General features: G+C 46.2%; 1 protein-coding gene across 1 annotated transcript in view; it reads right to left on the bottom strand.

Annotated features, from left to right (window-relative positions):
• si:dkey-71h2.2 (low density lipoprotein receptor adapter protein 1) overlaps positions 1–22750 on the bottom strand; it is a 147265-nt gene that overhangs the window by 35134 nt on the left and 89381 nt on the right. Inside the window, exons 2-3 of the mRNA XM_046299105.1 lie at positions 20727–20869; positions 18380–18492 (exon numbers count right to left, since the gene is read on the bottom strand). Of these exons, the coding sequence (XP_046155061.1) occupies positions 18380–18492; positions 20727–20869 (256 nt within the window). The remainder of the gene's footprint in view (positions 1–18379; positions 18493–20726; positions 20870–22750) is intronic.

Raw genomic sequence — 22750 nt, 5'->3', positions numbered from 1 at the left:
CACTGTATGTAGGACTAGTAATTGTAATTAGATGCACACAGACACAAACTACATGTTCACGTTTTTAAATGTACAGTACCAGATTATTCAAAGTAGCCACCCTTTGTCTTGATGACAGCTTTGCACAATTGTTTAACACTTTTGTTGGTTACTACATGATTCCATATGTGTTATTTCATAGTGTTGATGTCTTCATTATTATTCTACAAATGTAGAAAATAGTTAAAAATAAAGAAAACCCCTTGAATGAGTAGTTGTGTCCAAACTATTTGTCACACCCTGATCTGTTTCACCTGTCTTTGTGTTTGTCTCCACCCCTCCAGCTGTCGTTCATATTCCCCAGTATCCCCAGTGTATTTATACCTGTGTTCTCTGTTTGTCAAGCCTACCAGCAGTTTCCCCTTGCTCCTGTCTTTTTCCTAGTGTTCCCGGTTTTGACCATTCTGCCTAGCCTGACCCTGACCCTGAGCTTGCCTGCCCTGACCCTGCCTACCCTGCCCCTGCCTGCCCTGACCCTGAGCCTGGCTGCCCTGACCCTGCCTGCCCTGACCCTGAGCCTGGCTGCCCTGACCCTGCCTGCCCTGACCCTGAGCCTGGCTGCCCTGACCCTGCCCTGACCCTGCCTTCCCTGACCCTGAGCCTGCCTGCCCTGAGAAGCTTTTTTTTGTGTCTTTTATCTTTAGCCTGAACTGACAAAAAATAACATCAATAATCAATAACATGAGACGGACTGTCACATTTCATCATGACTCAACTAAACTATGAGGTCTTGTTTCTGTTCCAGCTTTACAGCTGTGTTGAGGAGAGAGGAGAGAATACCAACCAAGATGTATAGTAAAAGCTGAGGATGTTTCCTCCTCACCCTCCCCCCACCCCCTCTCTCCTCACCCCCCTCTCCTCCCAGCCTCCCTCCCATCCCCCTTTCTCCTCACCCTCCCTCCCATCCCCCTCTCCGTCCTCACCCTCCTCCCGCCCCCCCTCTCCTCACCCTCCTCCTATCCACAGCCTCAGTGTTAGTTTTGCATTCGTTCAAGTCTGGCCTGAGGTGGTTTTCAATGCACACACACTCATTAAGAAACACACAACACCCCCTCCTCCTCCATACACAACACCCCCTCCTCCTCCATACACAACACCCCCACCTCCTCCATACACAGCCCCCCCCCCCACCATCCGTTTGACGTCCCTAGTATGGGCACAGAAGAGGACAATTATTACTGGGCTATGAAGAGAACTGTTTGTCAGATGGATAGAGAGAGACAAAGAGAGAGACAGAGAGGGAGTCTCCTCGGAGAGGAGAGAAGGGAAAAGGAGGGGGCAAGGAGAAGTTGGGGACTGGAGAGGAGGTGATGAAGAGGAGAGGAGGTGATGGAGAGGAGAGGAGGTGATGGAAAGGAGATGAGGTGATGGAGAGGAGAGGAGGTTATGGAAAGGGGAGGAGATGATGGAGAGGAGAGGAGGTGATGGAGAGGAGAGGAGGTGATGGAGAGGAGAGGAGGTGATGGAGAGGAGAGGAGGTGATGGAGAGGAGGTGATGGAGAGGAGAGGAGGTTATGGAAAGGGGAGGAGATGATGGAGAGGAGAGGAGGTGATGGAGAGGAGAGGAGGTGATGGAGAGGAGAGGAGGTGATGGAGAGGAGAGGAGGTGATGGAGAGGAGGTTATGGAAAGGGGAGGAGATGATGGAGAGGAGAGGAGGTGATGGAGAGGAGAGGAGGTGATGGAGAGGAGAGGAGGTGATGGAGAGGAGGTGATGGAGAGGAGGTGATGGAGAGGAGAGGAGGTGATGGAGAGGAGGTGATGGAGAGGAGAGGGGGTGATGGAGAGGAGGTGATGGAGAGGAGGTGATGGAGAGGAGAGGAGGTGATGGAGAGGAGAGGAGGTGATGGAAAGGAGAGGGGGTGATGGAGGGGAGAGGGGGTGATGGAGGGGAGAGGAGGATGAAAGGAAAAGATTATTCCCCTGGCCCGTGGTCTGCTGTAGCTGATAAGAAGGCTACCCCTGCTGATCCGTCTTACACACACACACACACACACACACACACACACACACACACACACACACACACACACACACACACACACACACACACACACACACACACACACACACACACACTTGGATAAGACAAGATATGCTAACACAATCAACCCCCTCTTTCCAACACACACACACTCCCCACTGGGAACAGACCACAGTTCAACATCTAGTTTTGATTTCCACTTGTTTGTGAATTTAACATGACATCTATAAAAAACATTCAGCATGCATTGGATTTAGGTTAAAAATAATAATAATTGCCCATACGTTGATTACTTTTATGTAAATGCATTTAGTTTTGATTCAACATCGTTGGGCTGAAATTACTTGGAAACAACATTAATTCAACCAGTTTCTGGCCAATGGGTCTCATGTCCCGTGCGACAGCCCCAATCCCACTGATCCTAGTCCAGAAGGCTATATGAGGATCAGAGACTAGTTTGTATTACAATAACCTGAACCAAACACACACACACACACACACACACACACACACACACACACACACACACACACACACACACACGCTGGCAGGCATATTAAGGTACATTTTCAACCTCTCCTTGACACAGTCTGTAGTTCCCACTTAAAATGACCAGCATCATTCCTGTTCCCTAGAACTCTTAAGGATTCATGCCACACTGACTACCAGGCTGTAGGACTCACCACTGTAATCAGGAAGTGCTTTGAGAGGCTGGTTATGGCAACACATTCTCTCTACCCATTCCAGACATACTCCAATTTACATACCACCAACAGATCCATAGACGACGCAATCTCAATTGCACTCCACCCTTCCCTCACCCACCTACATAAGAGGAATACCTATGTAAAAATGCTGTTCATTGACTACATCTCAGCGTTCAACACCATAGTGCCCTCCGAGCTCATCACCAAGCTCAGGACCCGGGGACTGAACACCTCCCTCTGCAACTGGATCCTGGACTTTCTGACGGGCTGACCCCCGAGTGGGTGAGGGTAGGCAACAACACCTCTGCCACACTGACCCCCAACACGGGGGCCCCACAGGGTTGTGTGCTTAGTCCCATCCTGTAATCCCTGTTCACCCATGATTGCGTGACGACTCCAACACCATCATTAAGTTTTGCTGACAACACAACGGTAGTAGGCCTGATCACGGATGGCGATGAGTCAGCCTACAGGGAGGAGGTCAGAGACCTGGTAGTGTGGTGCCAGGACAACTTGATGCCGTAACCCTATACATACAGTGAGCTCCAACAGTACTGGGACAGTGACACATTGTTGTTGTTGTTGTTTCTAGACTTTGTATTTGAAATGATACAATGACTATGAGGTTAAAGGGCAGACTATCAGCTTTAATCTGAGGGTATTTCCATCTATATCGGGTGAACCGTTTAGAAAATTACAGCACTATTACCACCCCTCTACGGAAAGATGAGACTCTCACGAACACGTCGATTGTTTTGTTCTAGGTTTCTGTGACGGCACTTTGTGACGTCGGCTGATGTAATAAAAGTGCTTTATAAAATACATTCGATTGATTTGATGCTTGAAAACCGTTGGTGTGAGTTTCTTACTGTGGAATGTAGTGTGTGGTTTTCACCAGACATAACGGGTCTCATCTCATCCAAAAAGTTGACTCAAGTTTAGACAGAAAGCACCTGGAAACACCTGGATGATCATCGTGACTCCTGGACGAATGTTCGAATGTTCGTTGGACAGATGTGTCAAAAGTATAACCTTTTTACTCATCAAATATACTTCCAAATATTATTACATTTTTCTGAGACCTGTATTTGTGACCCACCAGATCTTTTCAGTCTTGTGTTCTAACATCTGAAATGGTGTTTTTACATTGGAAAGATAGACTGAGTATAGACTCGAGAGCTTCAAAATGGCAATTTACATAAATGTAAGTGAATTGTCAAGTCCTTTGTCTGTAGTCATTTTCTTTGTGTGTCATACCCAAGTAAGACTAGCTGTCGCCATTGGCATCAGCTAATTAGGATTAATTATTAAATTAGTAAATCAAATATCACTGTAGTTGGGAGGAAACAGGGGGTAAGTAATGCTGCTTTAAAAAAAGTTAATACACTTATAATCCCATTTAGGAGAAAAAGGTTCATTTCAACATTGTGATCTGTCACACTCGCTCTACATAAATCCTTTTGGAAACACATTTAGAAAAGGGAATCCTTTCACCAAATTACCAAAATATTAAATCTCACCACGGTACACCATCAGGCAAACCATTCACAGTATTATTGTTGTATAATAAAGACACAGTTACAATGCTGTTCCTGGTGTAACGCTCCTTTAGCAGAACCCTCTAAAGCATTAGACACGCGCATCACTTAAATAATTCACTTTGGAACATTTACATTTACATTTAAGTCATTTAGCAGACGCTCTAAAGCCTTAGACACGCGCATCACTTAAATAATTCACTTTGGAACATATACATTTAAGTCGTTTAGCAGAACCCTCTAAAGCCTTAGACACGCGCATAAATAATTCACTTTGGAACATATACATTTACATTTAAGTCATTTAGCAGAACCCTCTAAAGCCTTAGACACGCGCATCACTTAAATAATTCACATTAAAGTCATTTAGCAGACGCTCTTATCCAGAGCGACTTACGTGTGACTGTGGCCATGTGGTAAAGCAGTGAGGTAGTGCTTTTAAAAAACAACAAACAAACAATAAACAATCAAAACAAACAACAATAAAATACTTTATTAACTTCAAAACGCCAATGATCGTAGCCTGCAATTAGGAAACCCTTAAAACACATGAATGTAAAAATACTAAAAACATCTAGGCCTATATCATCAGATCGTTTGAGTAACTTTGGTTCAGGTTATATGAACAGATTCATCTAGCCTGGGAGCATATTTCCATGGATTTTTTTCATTGCAAAAATCCTGATCTTCTGAAAAATATATGTTTGCTGGGTTGTGTCCAGTCCCGGGGGATGTTTTCACTTCTCTGGGAGGAACATTGCACAGTGAAAGCTCCTTAGCCACAACATCACCAGGCTCCAGACCATGACAGCTATAAAGGAGGAAAACAGACTAAAATAGACAAGACATCACATACCAGCAATAACATTCATTGGCCCCCATGTTCAACCAATAAGCTCAAAGTACAAAGACAAAAGACCCCGAAGTGTTGCTTGTCCTCGATCATCTCCTCGTACTGGTGGCGGAGAGCAGGTTTATGTTGAAAATCAGATTCCAGGATGATATGTTAAAACGTTATTTCATGTCATATAGCTTGTTATTGCTTGTTATTGCCTGTTGAACGCAAGAGCTTTACTTAACCTGCTTTCAGCCCAACAATGGCAATGCAGACAAGATAATTAGCTAGATTTGGCACACATTTAGCTTCATGATTACCAGTTGGCTGGATGTAAATGGTATTCATCTAGCTAGCCAGCTAGTTGAATAATCCAATAGCTAGCTAGTTGAATAATCCAATAGCTAGCCAGCTAGTTGAATAATCCAATAGCTAGCTAGCTAGTTGAATAATCCAATAGCTAGCTAGCTAGTTAGCTATCATTTCACGCTTAGCACGTGTCCCTATAACATAAAATGGGGTTTGATTTAGCATTCGCAACACAGTGACTATTCTCACTAGCTAGCTAGTTGAATAATCCAATAGCTAGCCAGCTAGTTGAATAATCCAATAGCTAGCTAGCTAGTTGAATAATCCAATAGCTAGCTAGCTAGTTGAATAATCCAATAGCTAGCTAGCTAGTTAGCTATCATTTCACACTTAGCACGTGTCCCTATAACATAAAATGGGGTTTGATTTAGCATTCGCAACACAGTGACTATTCTCACTAGCTAGCTAGTTGAATAATCCAATAGTTAGCCAGCTAGTTGAATAATCCAATAGCTAGCCAGCTAGTTGAATAATCCAATAGCTAGCTAGCTAGTTGAATAATCCAATAGCTAGCCAGCTAGTTGAATAATCCAATAGCTAGCTATCTAGTTGAATAATCCAATAGCTAGCTAGCTAGTTAGCTATCATTTCACGCTTAGCACGTGTCCCTATAACATCAAATGGGGTTTGATTTAGCATTCACAACACAGTGACTATTCTCACTAGCTAGCTAGTTGAATAATCCAATAGCTAGCCAGCTAGTTGAATAATCCAATAGCTAGCTAGCTAGTTGAATAATCCAATAGCTAGCCAGCTAGTTGAATAATCCAATAGCTAGCCAGCTAGTTGAATAATCCAATAGCTAGCTAGCTAGTTAAAACATGAAAAAGATCATCTCATTAATGATTTAGCAGAGTGGTGTCCAACCTTTTTCAGGTTAATGCACCATATTTTATTTGCCCAGAGTACCGCCGATTTGTGCATTTATTTACCTTTATTTAACTAGGCAAGTCAGTTAAGAACAAATTCTTATTTTCAAAGACAGCCTAGGGGGCAGAAAAACAGATTTATGTTCAGGGGCAGAAGACAGATTTTTACCTTGTCAGCACAGGGATTTGAACTTGCAACCTTTCGGCTGCTAGTCCAACTTTCTAACCACGAGGCTGCGCTGTGGTCCTAGTACCCCCTGGTTGGGAAACACTGGTTTAGCACATCAGCAATCAACATTAAACAGCAGAATGCAACTGGCCAGCTCAACGAGCTGTCTTAACGTCACTTCGTCCCGCAACGAGCCATCTGTAAACAATAGCTCTTTGTGTATTGAAGCAAGCTATAACGATCTAGCTAACAATTAGATAGCAATGAAAATGACTTTTCTTTTTACATTTACAGTTGAGACAATAAACGTATGTACATGTAGCCATCTTGGTATTTTAACTGTAGGCTCTTACCGGTATATGGATTGGATTATGATGATTCCCAGATGGCAGACTGAAACACTTTCAAAAGAAATCTTCACAGTCGGCTTCAACCACTCCAAACTGCTATAGCCGCCGAAAACAGCTTTAGCTGATACCAGTAGCTGTATTCGGGACAACACTGCTATTGAAAGCTGTAGCTACACTTTGCATGTAGTCAATGATTAAATTATTAGTAAATCCAATGGGTGGTTCATATATCCACGGTAGCAGAGAGCAGCATTATCTCAACCAATCATGGCTAGGCAAGATTCAGTATTTTATCCATGTCTAAACAGTTGAGTGATTTCAGATTTTATGTATATATTTACAGATTACATACAAGTTTGTTATTAAGGCACATGAAAGTTCACATGTTCAAGGGGGCATTTCTGCCGAAAAACACATTTTAATGAAAATATATATTTTTTAACGTTCAAATGTCTCTCAGTGTGTGTTCAGGGTGTGTGTTCAGGGTGTGTTCAGTGTGTGTGTTCAGGGTGTGTGTTCAGGTGTGTGTTCAGTGTGTGTGTTCAGTGTGTGTGTTCAGTGTGTGTTCAGTGTGTGTGTTCAGTGTGTGTTCAGTGTGTGTTCAGTGTGTGTGTTCAGTGTGTTCAGTGTGTGTGTTGTGTGTGTGTGTTCAGTGTGTGTCAGTGTGTGTTCAGTGTGTGTTCAGTGTGTGTTCAGTGTGTGTTCAGTGTGTGTGTTCAGTGTGTGTGTTCAGTGTGTGTTCAGTGTGTGTGTTCAGTGTGTGTGTTCAGTGTGTGTGTTCAGTGTGTGTGTTCAGTGTGTGTGTTCAGTGTGTGTTCAGTGTGTGTTCAGTGTGTGTGTTCAGTGTGTGTTCAGTGTGTGTGTTGTGTGTGTGTTCAGTGTGTTCAGTGTGTGTTCAGTGTGTGTTCAGTGTGTGTTCAGTGTGTGTGTTCAGTGTGTGTTCAGTGTGTGTTCAGTGTGTGTTCAGTGTGTGTTCAGTGTGTGTTCAGTGTGTGTGTTCAGTGTGTGTGTTCAGTGTGTGTTCAGTGTGTGTTCAGTGTGTGTGTTCAGGGTGTGTGTTCAGTGTGTGTTCAGTGTGTGTGTTCAGGGTGTGTGTTCAGGGTGTGTTCAGTGTGTGTGTTCAGGGTGTGTGTTCAGTGTGTGTGTTCAGTGTGTGTGTTCAGGGTGTGTGTTCAGTGTGTGTGTTCAGGGTGTGTTCAGTGTGTGTTCAGTGTGTGTGTTCAGTGTGTGTGTTCAGTGTGTGTGTTCAGGGTGTGTTCAGTGTGTGTTCAGTGTGTGTGTTCAGTGTGTGTGTTCAGTGTGTGTTCAGTGTGTGTTCAGTGTGTGTGTTCAGTGTGTGTGTTCAGTGTGTGTTCAGTGTGTGTGTTCAGTGTGTGTGTTCAGGGTGTGTTCAGTGTGTGTGTTCAGGGTGTGTGTTCAGTGTGTGTGTTCAGTGTGTGTGTTCAGGGTGTGTTCAGTGTGTGTTCAGTGTGTGTGTTCAGGGTGTGTGTTCAGTGTGTGTGTTCAGGGTGTGTGTTCAGTGTGTGTGTTCAGGGTGTGTGTTCAGTGTGTGTGTTCAGTGTGTGTGTTCAGTGTGTGTGTGTGTTCAGGGTGTGTTCAGTGTGTGTTCAGGGTGTGTGTGTGTGTTCAGTGTGTGTTGTGTGTGTGTTCAGGGTGTGTTCAGTGTGTGTGTGTTCAGTGTGTGTGTTCAGTGTGTGTGTTCAGTGTGTGTTCAGTGTGTGTGTTCAGGGTGTGTGTTCAGTGTGTGTGTTCAGTGTGTGTTCAGTGTGTGTTCAGTGTGTGTGTCAGTGTGTGTTCAGTGTGTGTTCAGTGTGTGTGTTCAGTGTGTGTTCAGTGTGTGTGTTCAGTGTGTGTGTTCAGTGTGTGTTCAGTGTGTGTTCAGTGTGTGTGTTCAGTGTGTGTTCAGTGTGTGTTCAGTGTGTGTTCAGTGTGTGTGTTCAGTGTGTGTTCAGTGTGTGTGTTCAGTGTGTGTGTTCAGTGTGTGTTCAGTGTGTGTTCAGTGTGTGTTCAGGGTGTGTTCAGTGTGTGTTCAGTGTGTGTGTTCAGGGTGTGTTCAGTGTGTGTGTTCAGTGTGTGTGTTCAGTGTGTGTGTTCAGTGTGTGTTCAGTGTGTGTGTTCAGGGTGTGTTCAGTGTGTGTGTTCAGTGTGTGTTCAGTGTGTGTTCAGTGTGTGTTCAGTGTGTGTGTTCAGTGTGTGTGTTCAGTGTGTGTTCAGTGTGTGTGTTCAGTGTGTGTGTTCAGTGTGTGTGTTCAGTGTGTGTGTTCAGTGTGTGTGTTCAGTGTGTGTTCAGTGTGTGTGTTCAGTGTGTGTTCAGGGTGTGTTCAGGGTGTGTTCAGTGTGTGTTCAGTGTGTGTTCAGTGTGTGTGTTCAGTGTGTGTGTTCAGTGTGTGTGTTCAGTGTGTGTTCAGTGTGTGTGTTCAGGGTGTGTTCAGTGTGTGTGTTCAGGGTGTGTTCAGTGTGTGTTCAGTGTGTGTGTTCAGTGTGTGTGTTCAGGGTGTGTTCAGTGTGTGTGTTCAGTGTGTGTTGTGTGTGTGTTCAGTGTGTGTGTTCAGTGTGTGTTCAGTGTGTGTGTTCAGGGTGTGTGTTCAGTGTGTGTTCAGTGTGTGTGTTCAGTGTGTGTGTTCAGTGTGTGTTCAGTGTGTGTTCAGTGTGTGTGTTCAGTGTGTGTTCAGTGTGTGTTCAGTGTGTGTGTTCAGTGTGTGTTCAGTGTGTGTTCAGTGTGTGTTCAGTGTGTGTTCAGTGTGTGTGTTCAGTGTGTGTGTTCAGTGTGTGTGTTCAGTGTGTGTTCAGTGTGTGTGTTCAGTGTGTGTTCAGGGTGTGTTCAGTGTGTGTTCAGTGTGTGTTTTCAGGGTGTGTTCAGTGTGTGTGTGTTCAGTGTGTGTTCAGTGTGTGTTCAGTGTGTGTTCAGTGTGTGTTCAGTGTGTGTGTTCAGGGTGTGTTCAGTGTGTGTGTTCAGGGTGTGTTCAGTGTGTGTGTTCAGTGTGTGTGTTCAGTGTGTGTGTTCAGTGTGTGTTCAGTGTGTGTGTTCAGTGTGTGTTCAGTGTGTGTTCAGTGTGTGTGTTCAGTGTGTGTTCAGGGTGTGTGTTCAGGGTGTGTTCAGTGTGTGTGTTCAGTGTGTGTGTTCAGTGTGTGTGTTCAGTGTGTGTGTTCAGTGTGTGTTCAGTGTGTGTGTTCAGTGTGTGTGTTCAGTGTGTGTTCAGTGTGTGTGTTCAGTGTGTGTTCAGTGTGGCCAGATTTCTGTAATGGGCACATTTGAATATCAAATAAATATAACTATATAAGACTACCTCGAGTATATTAAAATTGGGTATTTTCAAATAAACTACAAAATACAACTATTTTCTGCCCAGGTCTGTTAAATACAATAAGTGAATCCAGTGAATAATTCCTTCACGACACAATATTTTGTATCAAGTTTGCCAGGAGTTTGCCCAAATGTGCCGAATTGGTCAATTGATACATTTTCAAGTACATAACTATAGAGAACATACAACAATGATATGGTAATAAACAACATACATTTACACACTCCCAGGAATGTTGGATCATTAGTTTCCCTTCAGATAATACACAAACCGTCACACATCTAAATGGCTAGTGGGGGGTGGGGGGGACAGACAGCGGTGCGGTCAAACTGTAGATCCCATGTCCTACATTTGAATATAAAAAATGTATTTTTATCAAACAAAAGTATGCTACTGCACTGTTGGTTAAGGGTGTAGAGTTTGATTTGATTACATTTTTATCTCTGGGACCCTCAGGCTGTCAAATCAGAGCAAGATTACTGAATGTAAGTGCATTATTTACCTTCACATGGGAATGTATCAAAACAGTTGTTTAGTGTTTAGTTTTTGTGCACTATCCTCAGACAATAGCGTGGTTTTTGCTTTAATAGCTACTGTAAATTGGAGAGTGCAGTTAGGTTAACAAGAATGTAAGCTTTCTGCCCATATCAGACATGTCTATGTCCCGGAATTGGTTGTTGTTTACAATGTCATTTTTGTCACATTATCGCATATTGAGCAACAACTGTGCCGGTTTAGGGACACCGATCCCGTAGAGGTTAAAACTTGAAACACACACACCACAACATAGGGGGGAGCCTCATCCTCATCCTCACATACACACCATCACGTAGGGGGAAGCATCACAGGGTTAGGGTTAGGGTTAGGGATAGGGTTAGGGTTAGGGATAGGGTTAGGGATAGGGTTAGGGTTAGGGTTAGGGTTAGGGTTAGGGTTAGGGATAGGGATAGGGTTAGGGATAGGGTTAGGGTTAGGGATAGGGTTTATTACAAATAAAACACAGCACTTATTTACATACATACATAAGTATTCAGACCCTTTGCTATGAGACTTGACATTGATCTCAGGTGCATCCTGTTTCCATTGATCATCCTTGATATGTTTCTACAACTTGATTAGAGTCCACCTGTGGTAAATTCAATTGATTGGACGTGATTTGGAAAGGCACACATCTGTCTATATAAGGTCCTACAGTTGACAGTGCATGTCAGAGCAAAAACCAAGCCATGAGGTCAAAGGAACTGTCCGTAGAGCTCCGAGACAGGATTGTGTCGATGCACAGATCTGGGGAAGGGGACCAAGAACACAGTGGCCTCAATCATCCTTAAATGGAAGAAGTTTAGAACCACCCAGATTCTTCCTAGAGCTGGCAGCCTGGCCAAACTGAGCAATAGGGAGATAAGGGCCTTGGTCATGAATGTGACCAAGAACCCGATGGTCACTCTTGACAGAGCTCCAGAGTTCCTCTGTGGAGATGGGAGAATCTTCTAAAAAGACAACTATCTCTGCAGCACTCTACCAACCAACCAGACGGAAGCCACTCCTCAGTAAAAGGCACATGACTGCCCCCTTGGAGTTAAAGGACTCTCAGAAAATGAAAAACAAGATTCTCTGGTCTGATGAAACCAAGTGTTTACGGATACAGGTGTTCTGTGTGTATTTGTTTTCTCTCCTTCTGCCCTAGTCACAGGTGCCACTCATTAGTCGCCAATCAGTCGCTAATCTGAAGACACACCTGCTCCGTTTCCCTTACCCAATCACATCCCCTTTCCCTTGGTTTAAAAGAAACCTTAATCAGTTGTCTCTGGAGATCTCTTTTTGTTTTTGTGCCTACATCTCACTTTGTCCGTTACCCTGTGAGTATGTATTGTGTGGTGTTTGACTGTTTGTTTGTTGTTGGGAAAAGGGGACACTGAGCCAAGTCACCCATGGGCATACATTACCCGTAGGAAAACATTGTCTCAATACCCTAGTTAGAACTGGGCGGACCACCCACTGTATTTTATTGGTTAGTTAGCTAGCTGTTATTGAAGCAGGTAAGACTAGCTTAGGGGTTTTTGGATATTTATTATTTATTTCCTTGGCTCAGACCCTTTTATCCCACACCCCATTACCGTGTGTTTTAAAATAAACCCGACGTGTTTGACGGTAGGTTTAAGTTGTCTGTGGAATTATTTTAGTTCTCACTGTTCCTTTTCACTGTGATTTCCATGAGATTTGTTACGGGTCTCATTTCCATCCCCCTAGACTGCAGGGCCAAAGGGGTTCGTAACACCTAGATTGAACTCTTTGGTCTGAATGCCAAGCGTCACGTCTGGAGGAAACCTGGCACCATCCCTATGGTGAAGCATGGTGGTGGCAGAATCATGCTGTGGGAATGTTATTTAGCGGTAGGGACTGGGAGACTAGTCAGGATCAAGGGAAAGATTAACAGAGCAAAGTACAGAGCGACCCTTGATGAAAACCTGCTCCAGAGCACTCAGGACCTTAGACTGGGGCGAAGGTTCACCTTCCAACAGGACAACGACCCTAAGCACACAGCCAAGACAATACAGGAGTGGCTTCGGGACAAGTCTCTGAATGTCCTTGAGTGGCCCAGCCAGAGCTCGGACTTGATCCCGATCGATCACCTTTGGAGACCTGAAAACAGCTGTGCAGCAACGCTCCCCATCCAACCTGACAGAGTTTGAGAGGATCTGCAGAGAAGAATGGGAGAAACTCCCCAAATACAGGTGTGCCAAGCTTGTAGCATCATACCCAAGAAGACACGATGCTGTAATCTCTGCCAAAGGTGCTTCAACAAAGTACTGTGTAAAGGGACTGAATACTTATGTAAATGTGATATTTCATGTTTTTATTTTTATAAATTTGCACACATTTCCAAAAACCTGTTTTTGCTTTGTCATTGAGGGGTATTGTATATCGATGGGGGGGGGAGAAACAATTTCATATATTGTAGAATAAGGCTGTAACGTAACAAAATGTGGAAAAGTCAAGGGGTCAGAATACTTTCCGAATGCACTGTGATCTACAGGATGGATTCGGGGAAATAAGAGATACCTAGTCAGTTGTCCAACTGAAAAGTGTCTTCCGTATTTATAACCAAACACTCTGAATCAGAGGGCGGCGGCCTTAATCGACATCCATGGCACACGGGGGAACAAGGGGTTAACTGCCTTGCTCAGGGGAACAGTGGGTTAACTGCCTTGCTCAGGGGAACAAGGGGGTTAACAGCCTTGCTCAGGGGAACAGTGGGTTAACTGCCTTGCTCAGGGGAACAGTGGGTTAACTGCCTTGCTCAGGGGAACAGTGGGTTAACTGCCTTGCTCGGGGGAACAGTGGGTTAACTGCCTTGCTCAGGGGAACAGTGGGTTAACTGCCTTGTTCAGGGGAACAGTGGGTTAACAGCCTTGCTCAGGGGAACAGTGGGTTAACTGCCTTGCTCAGGGGAACAGTGGGTTAACTGCCTTGTTCAGGGGAACAGTGGGTTAACTGCCTTGCTCAGGGGAACAGTGGGTTAACTGCCTTGCTCAGGGGAACAGTGGGTTAACTGCCTTGTTCAGGGAACAGTGGGTTAACAGCCTTGCTCAGGGGAACAGTGGGTTAACTGCCTTGCTCAGGGGAACAGTGGGTTAACTGCCTTGCTCAGGGGAACAGTGGGTTAACTGCCTTGCTCAGGGGAACAGTGGGTTAACAGCCTTGCTCAGGGGAACAGTGGGTTAACTGCCTTGCTCAGGGGAACAGTGGGTTAACTGCCTTGCTCAGGGGAACAGTGGGTTAACTGCCTTGCTCAGGGGAACAGTGGGTTAACTGCCTTGCTCAGGGGAACAGTGGGTTAACTGCCTTGCTCAGGGGAACAGTGGGTTAACTGCCTTGCTCAGGGGAACAGTGGGTTAACTGCCTTGCTCAGGGGAACAGTGGGTTAACAGCCTTGCTCAGGGGAACAGTGGGTTAACTGCCTTGCTCAGGGGAACAGTGGGTTAACTGCCTTGCTCAGGGGAACAGTGGGTTAACAGCCTTGCTCAGGGGAACAGTGGGTTAACTGCCTTGCTCAGGGGAACAGTGGGTTAACTGCCTTGCTCAGGGGAACAGTGGGTTAACAGCCTTGCTCAGGGGAACAGTGGGTTAACTGCCTTGCTCAGGGGAACAGTGGGTTAACTGCCTTGCTCAGGGGAACAGTGGGTTAACTGCCTTGCTCGGGGGAACAGTGGGTTAACTGCCTTGCAATGGGAAAGGTGGGTCAACTGCCTTGCTCAGGGGAACAGTGGGTTAACTGCCTTGCTCAGGGGAACAGTGGGGTAACTGCCTTGCTCGGGGGAACAGTGGGTTAACTGCCTTGCTCAGGGGAACAGTGGGTTAACAGCCTTGCTCAGGGGAACAGTGGGTTAACTGCCTTGCTCAGGGGAACAGTGGGTTAACTGCCTTGCTCAGGGGAACAGTAGGTTAACTACCTTGCTCAGGGGAACAGTGGGTTAACTACCTTGCTCAGGGGAACAGTGGGTTAACTGCCTTGCTCAGGGGAACAGTGGGTTAACTGCCTTGCTCGGGGGAACAGTGGGTTAACTGCCTTGCTCAGGGGAACAGTGGGTTAACTGCCTTGCTCAGGGGAACAGTGGGTCAACTGCCTTGCTCAGGGGAACAGTGGGTTAACTGCCTTGCTCAGGGGAACAGTAGGTTAACTACCTTGCTCAGGGGAACAGTGGGTTAACTACCTTGCTCAGGGTAACAGTGGGTTAACTGCCTTGCTCAGGGGCAGAACGACTAATTCTTTACCTTGTCAGCACGGGTAAGTCGCTCTGGATAAGAGCGTCTGCTAAATGACTTAAATGTAATGGAACCATTCAGCATAAAAGCACCCTATTACCCATAGTGTGGGCTTTGGTTAAAAGTTGTGCTCTATAGAGAATAGGTTGCCATTTGGAACACAAATTGGCCAAGCTACTGGAGGGCTCCCTCTGCTTACTGCTACTGAGGTGAGACACACTGTGGCTGAGACCCACTGTGGCTGAGACCCTACTGAGCTGAGACCCTACTGAGCTGAGACCCTACTGAGCTGAGACCCACTGTGGCTGAGACCCGCTGTAGCTGAGACCCTACTGAGCTGAGACCCTACTGAGCTGAGACCCTACTGAGCTGAGACCCTACTGAGCTGAGACCCTACTGAGCTGAGACCCGCTGTGGCTGAGACCCTACTGAGCTGAGACCCTACTGAGTTGAGACCCTACTGAGCTGAGACCCTACTGGGCTGAGACCCTACTAAGCTGAGACCCTACTGAGCTGAGACCCGCTGTGGCTGAGACCCTACTGAGTTGAGACCCTACTGAGCTGACACCCTACTGAGTTGAGACCCTACTGAGTTGAGACCCTACTGAGTTGAGACACTTCTGAGCTGAGACCCTACTGGGATGAGACCCACTGTGGCTGAAACCCTACTGAGCTGAGACCCTACTGAGTTGAGACCCTACTGAGATGAGACCCTACTGAGATGAGACTCGCTGTGGCTGAAACCCTACTGAGCTGAAACCCTACTGAGCTGAGACCCTACTGAGCTGAGACTCGCTGTGGCTGAGACCCTACTGAGCTGAGAACCGCTGTGGCTGAGACCCTACTGAGCTGAGACTCGCTGTGGCTGAGACCCTACTGAGCTGAGAACCGCTGTGGCTGAGACCCTACTGGGCTGAGACCCTACTGGGCTGAGGCCTGCTGAGCTGAGATCCTACTGGGCTGAGACCCACTTTGGCTGAGACCCACTTTGGCTGAGACCCACTTTGACTGAGACTACTGAGATGAGACACTATTGAGCTGAGACCCTACTGAGCTGAGACCCGCTCTGGCTGAGACCCGCTGTGGCTGAGACCCGACTGAGCTGAGACCCGACTGAGCTGAGACCCTACTGAGCTGAGACACTACAGAGCTGAGACCCTACTGAGCTGAGACCCTACTGAGATGAGTCACTACTGAGCTGAGACCCGCTGTGGCTGAGACCCTACTGAGCTGAGACACTACTGGGCTGAGACCCTACTGAGCTGAGACTCGCTGTGGCTGAGACCCTACTGGGCTGAGACCCTACTGAGCTGAGAACCGCTGTGGCTGAGACCCTACTGAGCTGAGACCCTACTGGGCTGAGACCCTACTGAGCTGAGACTCGCTGTGTCTGAGACCCTACTGAGCTGAGACCGTACTGAGCTGAGACCCACTTTGGCTGAGACCCACTTTGGCTGAGACCCTGCTGAGCTGAGACCCTACTGTGCTGAGACCCTACTGAGCTGAGACCCTACTGGGCTGAGACCCTACTGAGATGAGACACTACTGGGCTGAGACACTACTGGGCTGAGACACTACTGAGCTGAGACCCTACTGAGCTGAGACCCTACTGAGCTGAGACCCTACTGAGCTGAGACCCTACTGAGCTGAGACCCTACTGGGCTGAACTCTCTTTGGCTGAGACCCACTTTGGCTGAGACTCACTTTGGCTGAGACCCACTTTGGCTGAGACTCACTTTGGCTGAGTCCCACTTTGGCTGAGTCCCACTTTGGCTGAGACCCACTTTGGCTGAGACACTACTGGGCTGAGACCCTACTGAGCTGAGACCCCACTGAGCTGAGACCCTACTGAGCTGAGACCCTACTGAGCTGAGACTCGCTGTGGCTGAGACCCTACTGAGCTGAGACTCGCTGTGGCTGAGACCCTACTGAGCTGAGACTCGCTGTGGCTGAGACCCTACTGAGCTGAGACTCGCTGTGGCTGAGACCCTACTGGGCTGAGACCCTACTGAGCTGAGACCCTACTGGGCTGAACTCTCTTTGGCTGAGACCCACTTTGGCTGAGACTCACTTTGGCTGAGACCCACTTTGGCTGAGACTCACTTTGGCTGAGTCCCACTTTGGCTGAGTCCCACTTTGGCTGAGACCCACTTTGGCTGAGACACTACTGGGCTGAGACCCTACTGAGCTGAGACCCCACTGAGCTGAGACCCTACTGAGCTGAGACCCTACTGAGCTGAGACTCGCTGTGGCTGAGACCCTACTGAGCTGAGACTCGCTGTGGCTGAGACCCTACTGAGCTGAGACTCGCTGTGGCTGAGACCCTACTGAGCTGAGACTCGCTGTGGCTGAGACCCTACTGGGCTGAGACCCTACTGAGCTGAGACCCTACTGAGCTGAGACCCTACTGAGCTGAGACCCTACTGAGCTGAGACCCGCTGTGGCTAAGACCCTACTGAGCTGAGACCCTACTGGGCTGAGACCCTACTGAGCTGAGACCCTACTGGGCTGAGACCCTACTGAGCTGAGACCCTACTGAGCTGAGACTCGCTGTGGCTGAGACCCTACTGAGCTGAGACTCGCTGTGGCTGAGACTCTACTGAGCTGAGACCCTACTGAGCTGAGACCCTACTGAGCTGAGACCCTACTGAGCTGAGATACGCTTTGGCTGAGACCCGACTGGGCTGAGACTCTACTGAGCTGAGACCCTACTGAGCTGAGACCCTACTGAGCTGAGACCCTACTGAGCTGAGATACGCTTTGGCTGAGACCCGACTGGGCTGAGACCCTACTGAGCTGAGACCCTACTGGGCTGAGATCCTACTGGGCTGAGACACTACTGGGCTGAGACCCTACTGGGCTGAGACCCTACTGAGATGAGACACTACTGGTCTGAGAACCTACTGGGCTGAGAACCTACTGGGCTGAGAACCTACTGGGCTGAGAACCTACTGGGCTGAGAACCTACTGGGCTGAGACACTACAGAGCTGAGACCCTACTGAGACGTTCTCTATGAGGTCATTATGATGTCGTATTGTTTACCTGTATATGGAGACGTTCTCTATGATGTCATTATGATGTCGTATTGTTTACCTGTATATGGAGACGTTCTCTATGAGGTCATTATGATGTCGTATTGTTTACCTGTATATGGAGACGTTCTCTATGAGGTCATTATGATGTCGTATTGTTTACCTGTATATGGAGACGTTCTCTATGAGGTCATTATGATGTCATATTGTTTACCTGTATATGGAGACGTTCTCTATGATGTCATTATGATGTCATATTGTTTACCTGTATATGGAGACGTTCTCTATGAGGTCATTATGATGTCATATTGTTTACCTGTATATGGAGACGTTCTCTATGATGTCATTATGATGTCATATTGTTTACCTGTATATGGAGACGTTCTCTATGATGTCATTATGATGTCATATTGTTTACCTGTATATGGAGACGTTCTCTATGAGGTCCAGTGTCTCTGTGTCTGCGATGATGATTCCTTTAGGAGAGATGGTCAGGGTCACCTTACGGAACTTCTTAGCACTGGCCCGGGCCTGGGATGACGCAAACACACACAAGAGGGAATTATAATCTGGCTGCGTCCACAATCACATCCTATTCCATATACTTCACTAAACATTTAGTGCACCACATAGGGAGTAGCTACCAAAGTAGTGCACTATATAGGGAGTAGCTATCATTTTGATAGTAGTGCACTATATAGGGAGTAGCTAGGAGAGGAAGAGGAGGAGAGGAGAGAGGAAGAGAGGAGAAGAGAGGAAGAGGAGGAGAGGAGAAGAGAGGAAGAGGAGAGGACAGGAGAGGACAGAAGGAGAGGAAGAGAGGGGAAGAGAGGAGAAGAGAGGAAGAGGAGGAGAGGAGAGAGACGAAGAGGAGAGGACAAGAGAGGACAGAAGGAGAGGAAGAGAGGAGAGGAGAGGAGAGGAGAAGAGAGGAAGAGGAGGAGAGGAGAGAGAGGAAGAGGAGAGGACAGAAGGAGAGGAAGAGAGGAAGAAAGGAAGAGAGGAGAGAGAGGAAGAGGAGGAAAGGAAGAGAGGAAGAGGAGGAAAGGAAGAGAGGAAGAGGAGGAAAGGAAGAGCGGAGGAGAGGAGACGAGAGGAGAACTTGTCAAGGACGATGTGAATGGTGCCATCTCATCTTCCTCTTCTGGTGTGGCCTCCATCCTCTGTAGACAATAACATTAGCATGGAGCTAACAGGCCTCCATCCCCTTTAGACACTAACAGTAGCATGGAGCTAACAGGCCTCCTCCCTGTAGACACTAACAGTAGCATGGAGCTAACAGGCCTCTTCCCTGTAGACACTAACATTAGCATGGAGCTAACAGGCCTCCTCCCTTTAGACAATAACATTAGCATGGAGCTAACAGGCCTCCTCCCTTTAGACAATAACATTAGCATGGAGCTAACAGGCCTCCTCCCTTTAGACAATAACATTAGCATGGAGCTAACAGGCCTCCTCCCTTTAGACAATAACATTAGCATGGAGTTAACAGGCCTCCTCCCTTTAGACAATAACATTAGCATGGAGCTAACAGGCCTCCTCCCTTTAGACAATAACATTAGCATGGAGTTAACAGGCCTCCTCCCTTTAGACAATAACATTAGCATGGAGCTAACAGTATTTTAACAAAGCATATGTAAAATCAGAGATGGAGGCAATAGTGTTATAACGAGAAGTGAGGATGTTGTTTTAAGCTGTGGGTGTTTTACTGTCATTATTAAAGTATTAGTAGTGTATTTGTCTGCCAGGTTCAGTCCCTGGGTTTAGATGTAACCTCAGCTGATGGAAAATGACTGGCAAACAATGATCATAATAACACTGTTTAGGATGCTTGGTTTCCAAGGGAACTGGGAGACAATTGACTTCCGGTGTTATTTCTCCTTCGACAGTAAATCAATTGAATCTTACTCCAGCCAGCTGGTCTGGCTGGGGGTCTGATTGAGTTGTGTGTGTATTGATGAGTAGTGAAAAAAAGAGAGTGAGAGTGAGAGAGAGAGAGAGAGAGAGAGGGAGTGAGAGAGAGGAGTGAGTGAGTGAGAGAGTGAGTGAGTGAGTGAGTGAGTGAGTGAGTGAGTGAGTGAGTGAGAGAAACTGGGGGTCATTTAAATGCTTTCATGTGTATTTGCCCCAGTAGGTGGTTATAGAAATAACAGTTTGATTACAGCTTCAGAAAACATAATAAAAAATGTGTGTGTGTGTGTGTGTGTGTGTGTGTGTGTGTGTGTGTGTGTGTGTGTGTGTGTGTGTGTGTGTGTGTGTGTGTGTGTGTGTGTGTGTGTGTGTGTGTGTGTGTGTGTGTGTGTGTGTGTGTGTGTCATGTAGTTATGTTGTAACTGGAGCACATTGGGCTGCTGACAGATAATCCTGGTCTCGGTGTGTTTCCAATATGACCTTCATGCTAACATGCTAACACTGTCTTGATCAGCAGAATGCTTAGATTCAGAGTATCTGGATCAGTAGACCAGAGCACTAGCAGAATGCTTAGATTCAGAGTATCTTGTGAGGCCATCAAATCAACACAGGGTGTAATATGATCAGCTGAAAAGGATTAGTAGACTGTGTGAATATAATAATAATACATTTAATTTGTAAAGCCCAAGGCGATAATATGTCTTTGTCAATAAACTATGGACTATCATACTACTCTAGGCAGGCAGGCAGGCAGGCAGGCAGGCAGGCAGGCAGGCAGGCAGGCAGGCAGGCAGGCAGGCAGGCAGGCAGGCAGGCAGGCAGGCAGGCAGGCAGGCAGGCAGGCCCTAACTCACCGTAGAGACTATCCTGTGTATAGCTGCAGCGGCCATGTCCTCTCCTTTAGGTTGTCCCACCAGAGTCATCCCCAGGTACTTGACCTGGAACACCATCCCTTCCAATAGGGTCTCCTTGGTGTCTGTCCAGTTCTCCGGCAGCTCTGATTGGACAGAAAACACAACGCGTGTACAATTAATGGGATGTGATTGGACAAATGGATTAAAAGTTTAATTTGTGATTGGGGACGAAATGTGATTGGGGGAAATACAGTATCGAAAGCAAAATATCAACCAATGTAAATATAGCAATAAATACCGTGTATCTACACTGAACAAAAATATAAATGCAACATGCAACAATTTCAAAGATTTTACTGAGTTACAGTTCATATAGACAGTTACAGTTCATATAGACAGTTACAGTTCATATAGACAGTTACAGTTCATATAAACAGTTACAGTTCATATAGACAGTTACAGTTCATATAGACAGTTACAGTTCATATAGACAGTTACAGTTCATATAGACAGTTACAGTTCATATAGACAGTTACAGTTCATATAGACAGTTACAGTTCATATAGACAGTTACAGTTCATATAGACAGTTACAGTTCACCTCTATTTAGTTATTTATCTATTTATTTCACACAACGGGGAATACAGATATGCATTTGTTGTTCATAGATGCCTTTAAAAAAGGGGCGTGGAGCAGAAAACCAGTCGGTATGTGGTGTGACCACCAATTGCCTCATGCAGTGTGACACATCTCCTTCACATAGAGTTGATCAGGCTGTTGAGTTGTGGCCTGTGTAATGTTGTCCCACTACCTCTTCAATGGCTGTGCAACGTTGTTGGGATATTGGCAGGAACTGGAACACGCTGTCGTACACATCGATCCAGAGCATCCCAAACATGCTCAATGGGTGACGCGTCTGGTGAGTATGCAGGCCATGGAAGAACTGGGACATTTTCAGCTTCCAGGAATTGTGTAACAGATTCTTGCGACATGGAGCTGTGCATTATAAGGCTGAAAGATGAGGTGATGGTGGATGAATGGCACGACAATGGGCCTTGGGATCTTGTCACTGTATCTCTGTGCATTCAAATTGACATTGATAAAATGCAATTGTGTTTGTTGTCCGTAGCCTATACCTGCCCATGTAAGTCGCTCTGGATAAGAGCGTCTGCTAAATGACTTAAATGTAAATGTACCATAACCCCACCATGGGTTCCCCCACCGTGGGGCACTCTGTTCACAATGTTTAGATCAGCAAACCACTCGCCCACACAACAACACACATGCTGTCTGCCATCTGCTCAGTACATCTGAAACCGGGATTCATCCCTAAAGTCTCCAGTGTAACAGTGGCCATCGAAGGTGAGCATTTTCCCACTGAAGTCGGGTTACGACGCCAAACTACAGTCAGGCTAAGACCCTGGTGAGGACGACGAGCACGCAGAGGAGTTTCACTGAGACGGTTTGTGGAGAGTGACCTGTTGCCACGAGAAAAGGGCAACCAGTGAAGAACAAACACCATTGTAAATACAACCCATATTTATGCTTATTCATTTTCCCTTGTATACCTTAACCATTTGTACATTGTTAAAACACTGTATATATATATATATATATATATATATATATATGACATTTGTAATGTCTTTATTGTTTTGAAACTTCTGTATGTGTAATGTTTACTGTTAATTTTTATTGTTTATTTCACTTTATATATTCACTTTATATATTATCTACCTCACTTGCTTTGGCAATGTTAACACATGTTTACCATGCCAATAAAGCCCTTGAATTGAATTGAGTGGCTGGTCTTAGACGATCCCGCAGGTGAAGAAGCTGAATGTAGTGGTCCTGGGCTGTTGTGAGGCCGGTTGGATGTACTGCCAAATTCTCTCAAATGAAATTAGTAGAGAAAATAACTTTTATCTGGCAACTGTTCTGGTGGACATTCCTGCAGTCAGCATGCCAATTGCACAATCATTCAAAACTGGAGACATTGTGTTGTTTGACATATAACTGCACAT

The sequence above is a fragment of the Oncorhynchus gorbuscha genome, linkage group LG14 (genome assembly GCF_021184085.1).
Source record: "Oncorhynchus gorbuscha isolate QuinsamMale2020 ecotype Even-year linkage group LG14, OgorEven_v1.0, whole genome shotgun sequence".
Taxonomy (NCBI): Eukaryota; Metazoa; Chordata; class Actinopteri; order Salmoniformes; family Salmonidae; genus Oncorhynchus; species Oncorhynchus gorbuscha.
Note: the sequence above shows the minus strand (reverse complement) of the source record. Positions and strands in the feature narration are given on the sequence as shown.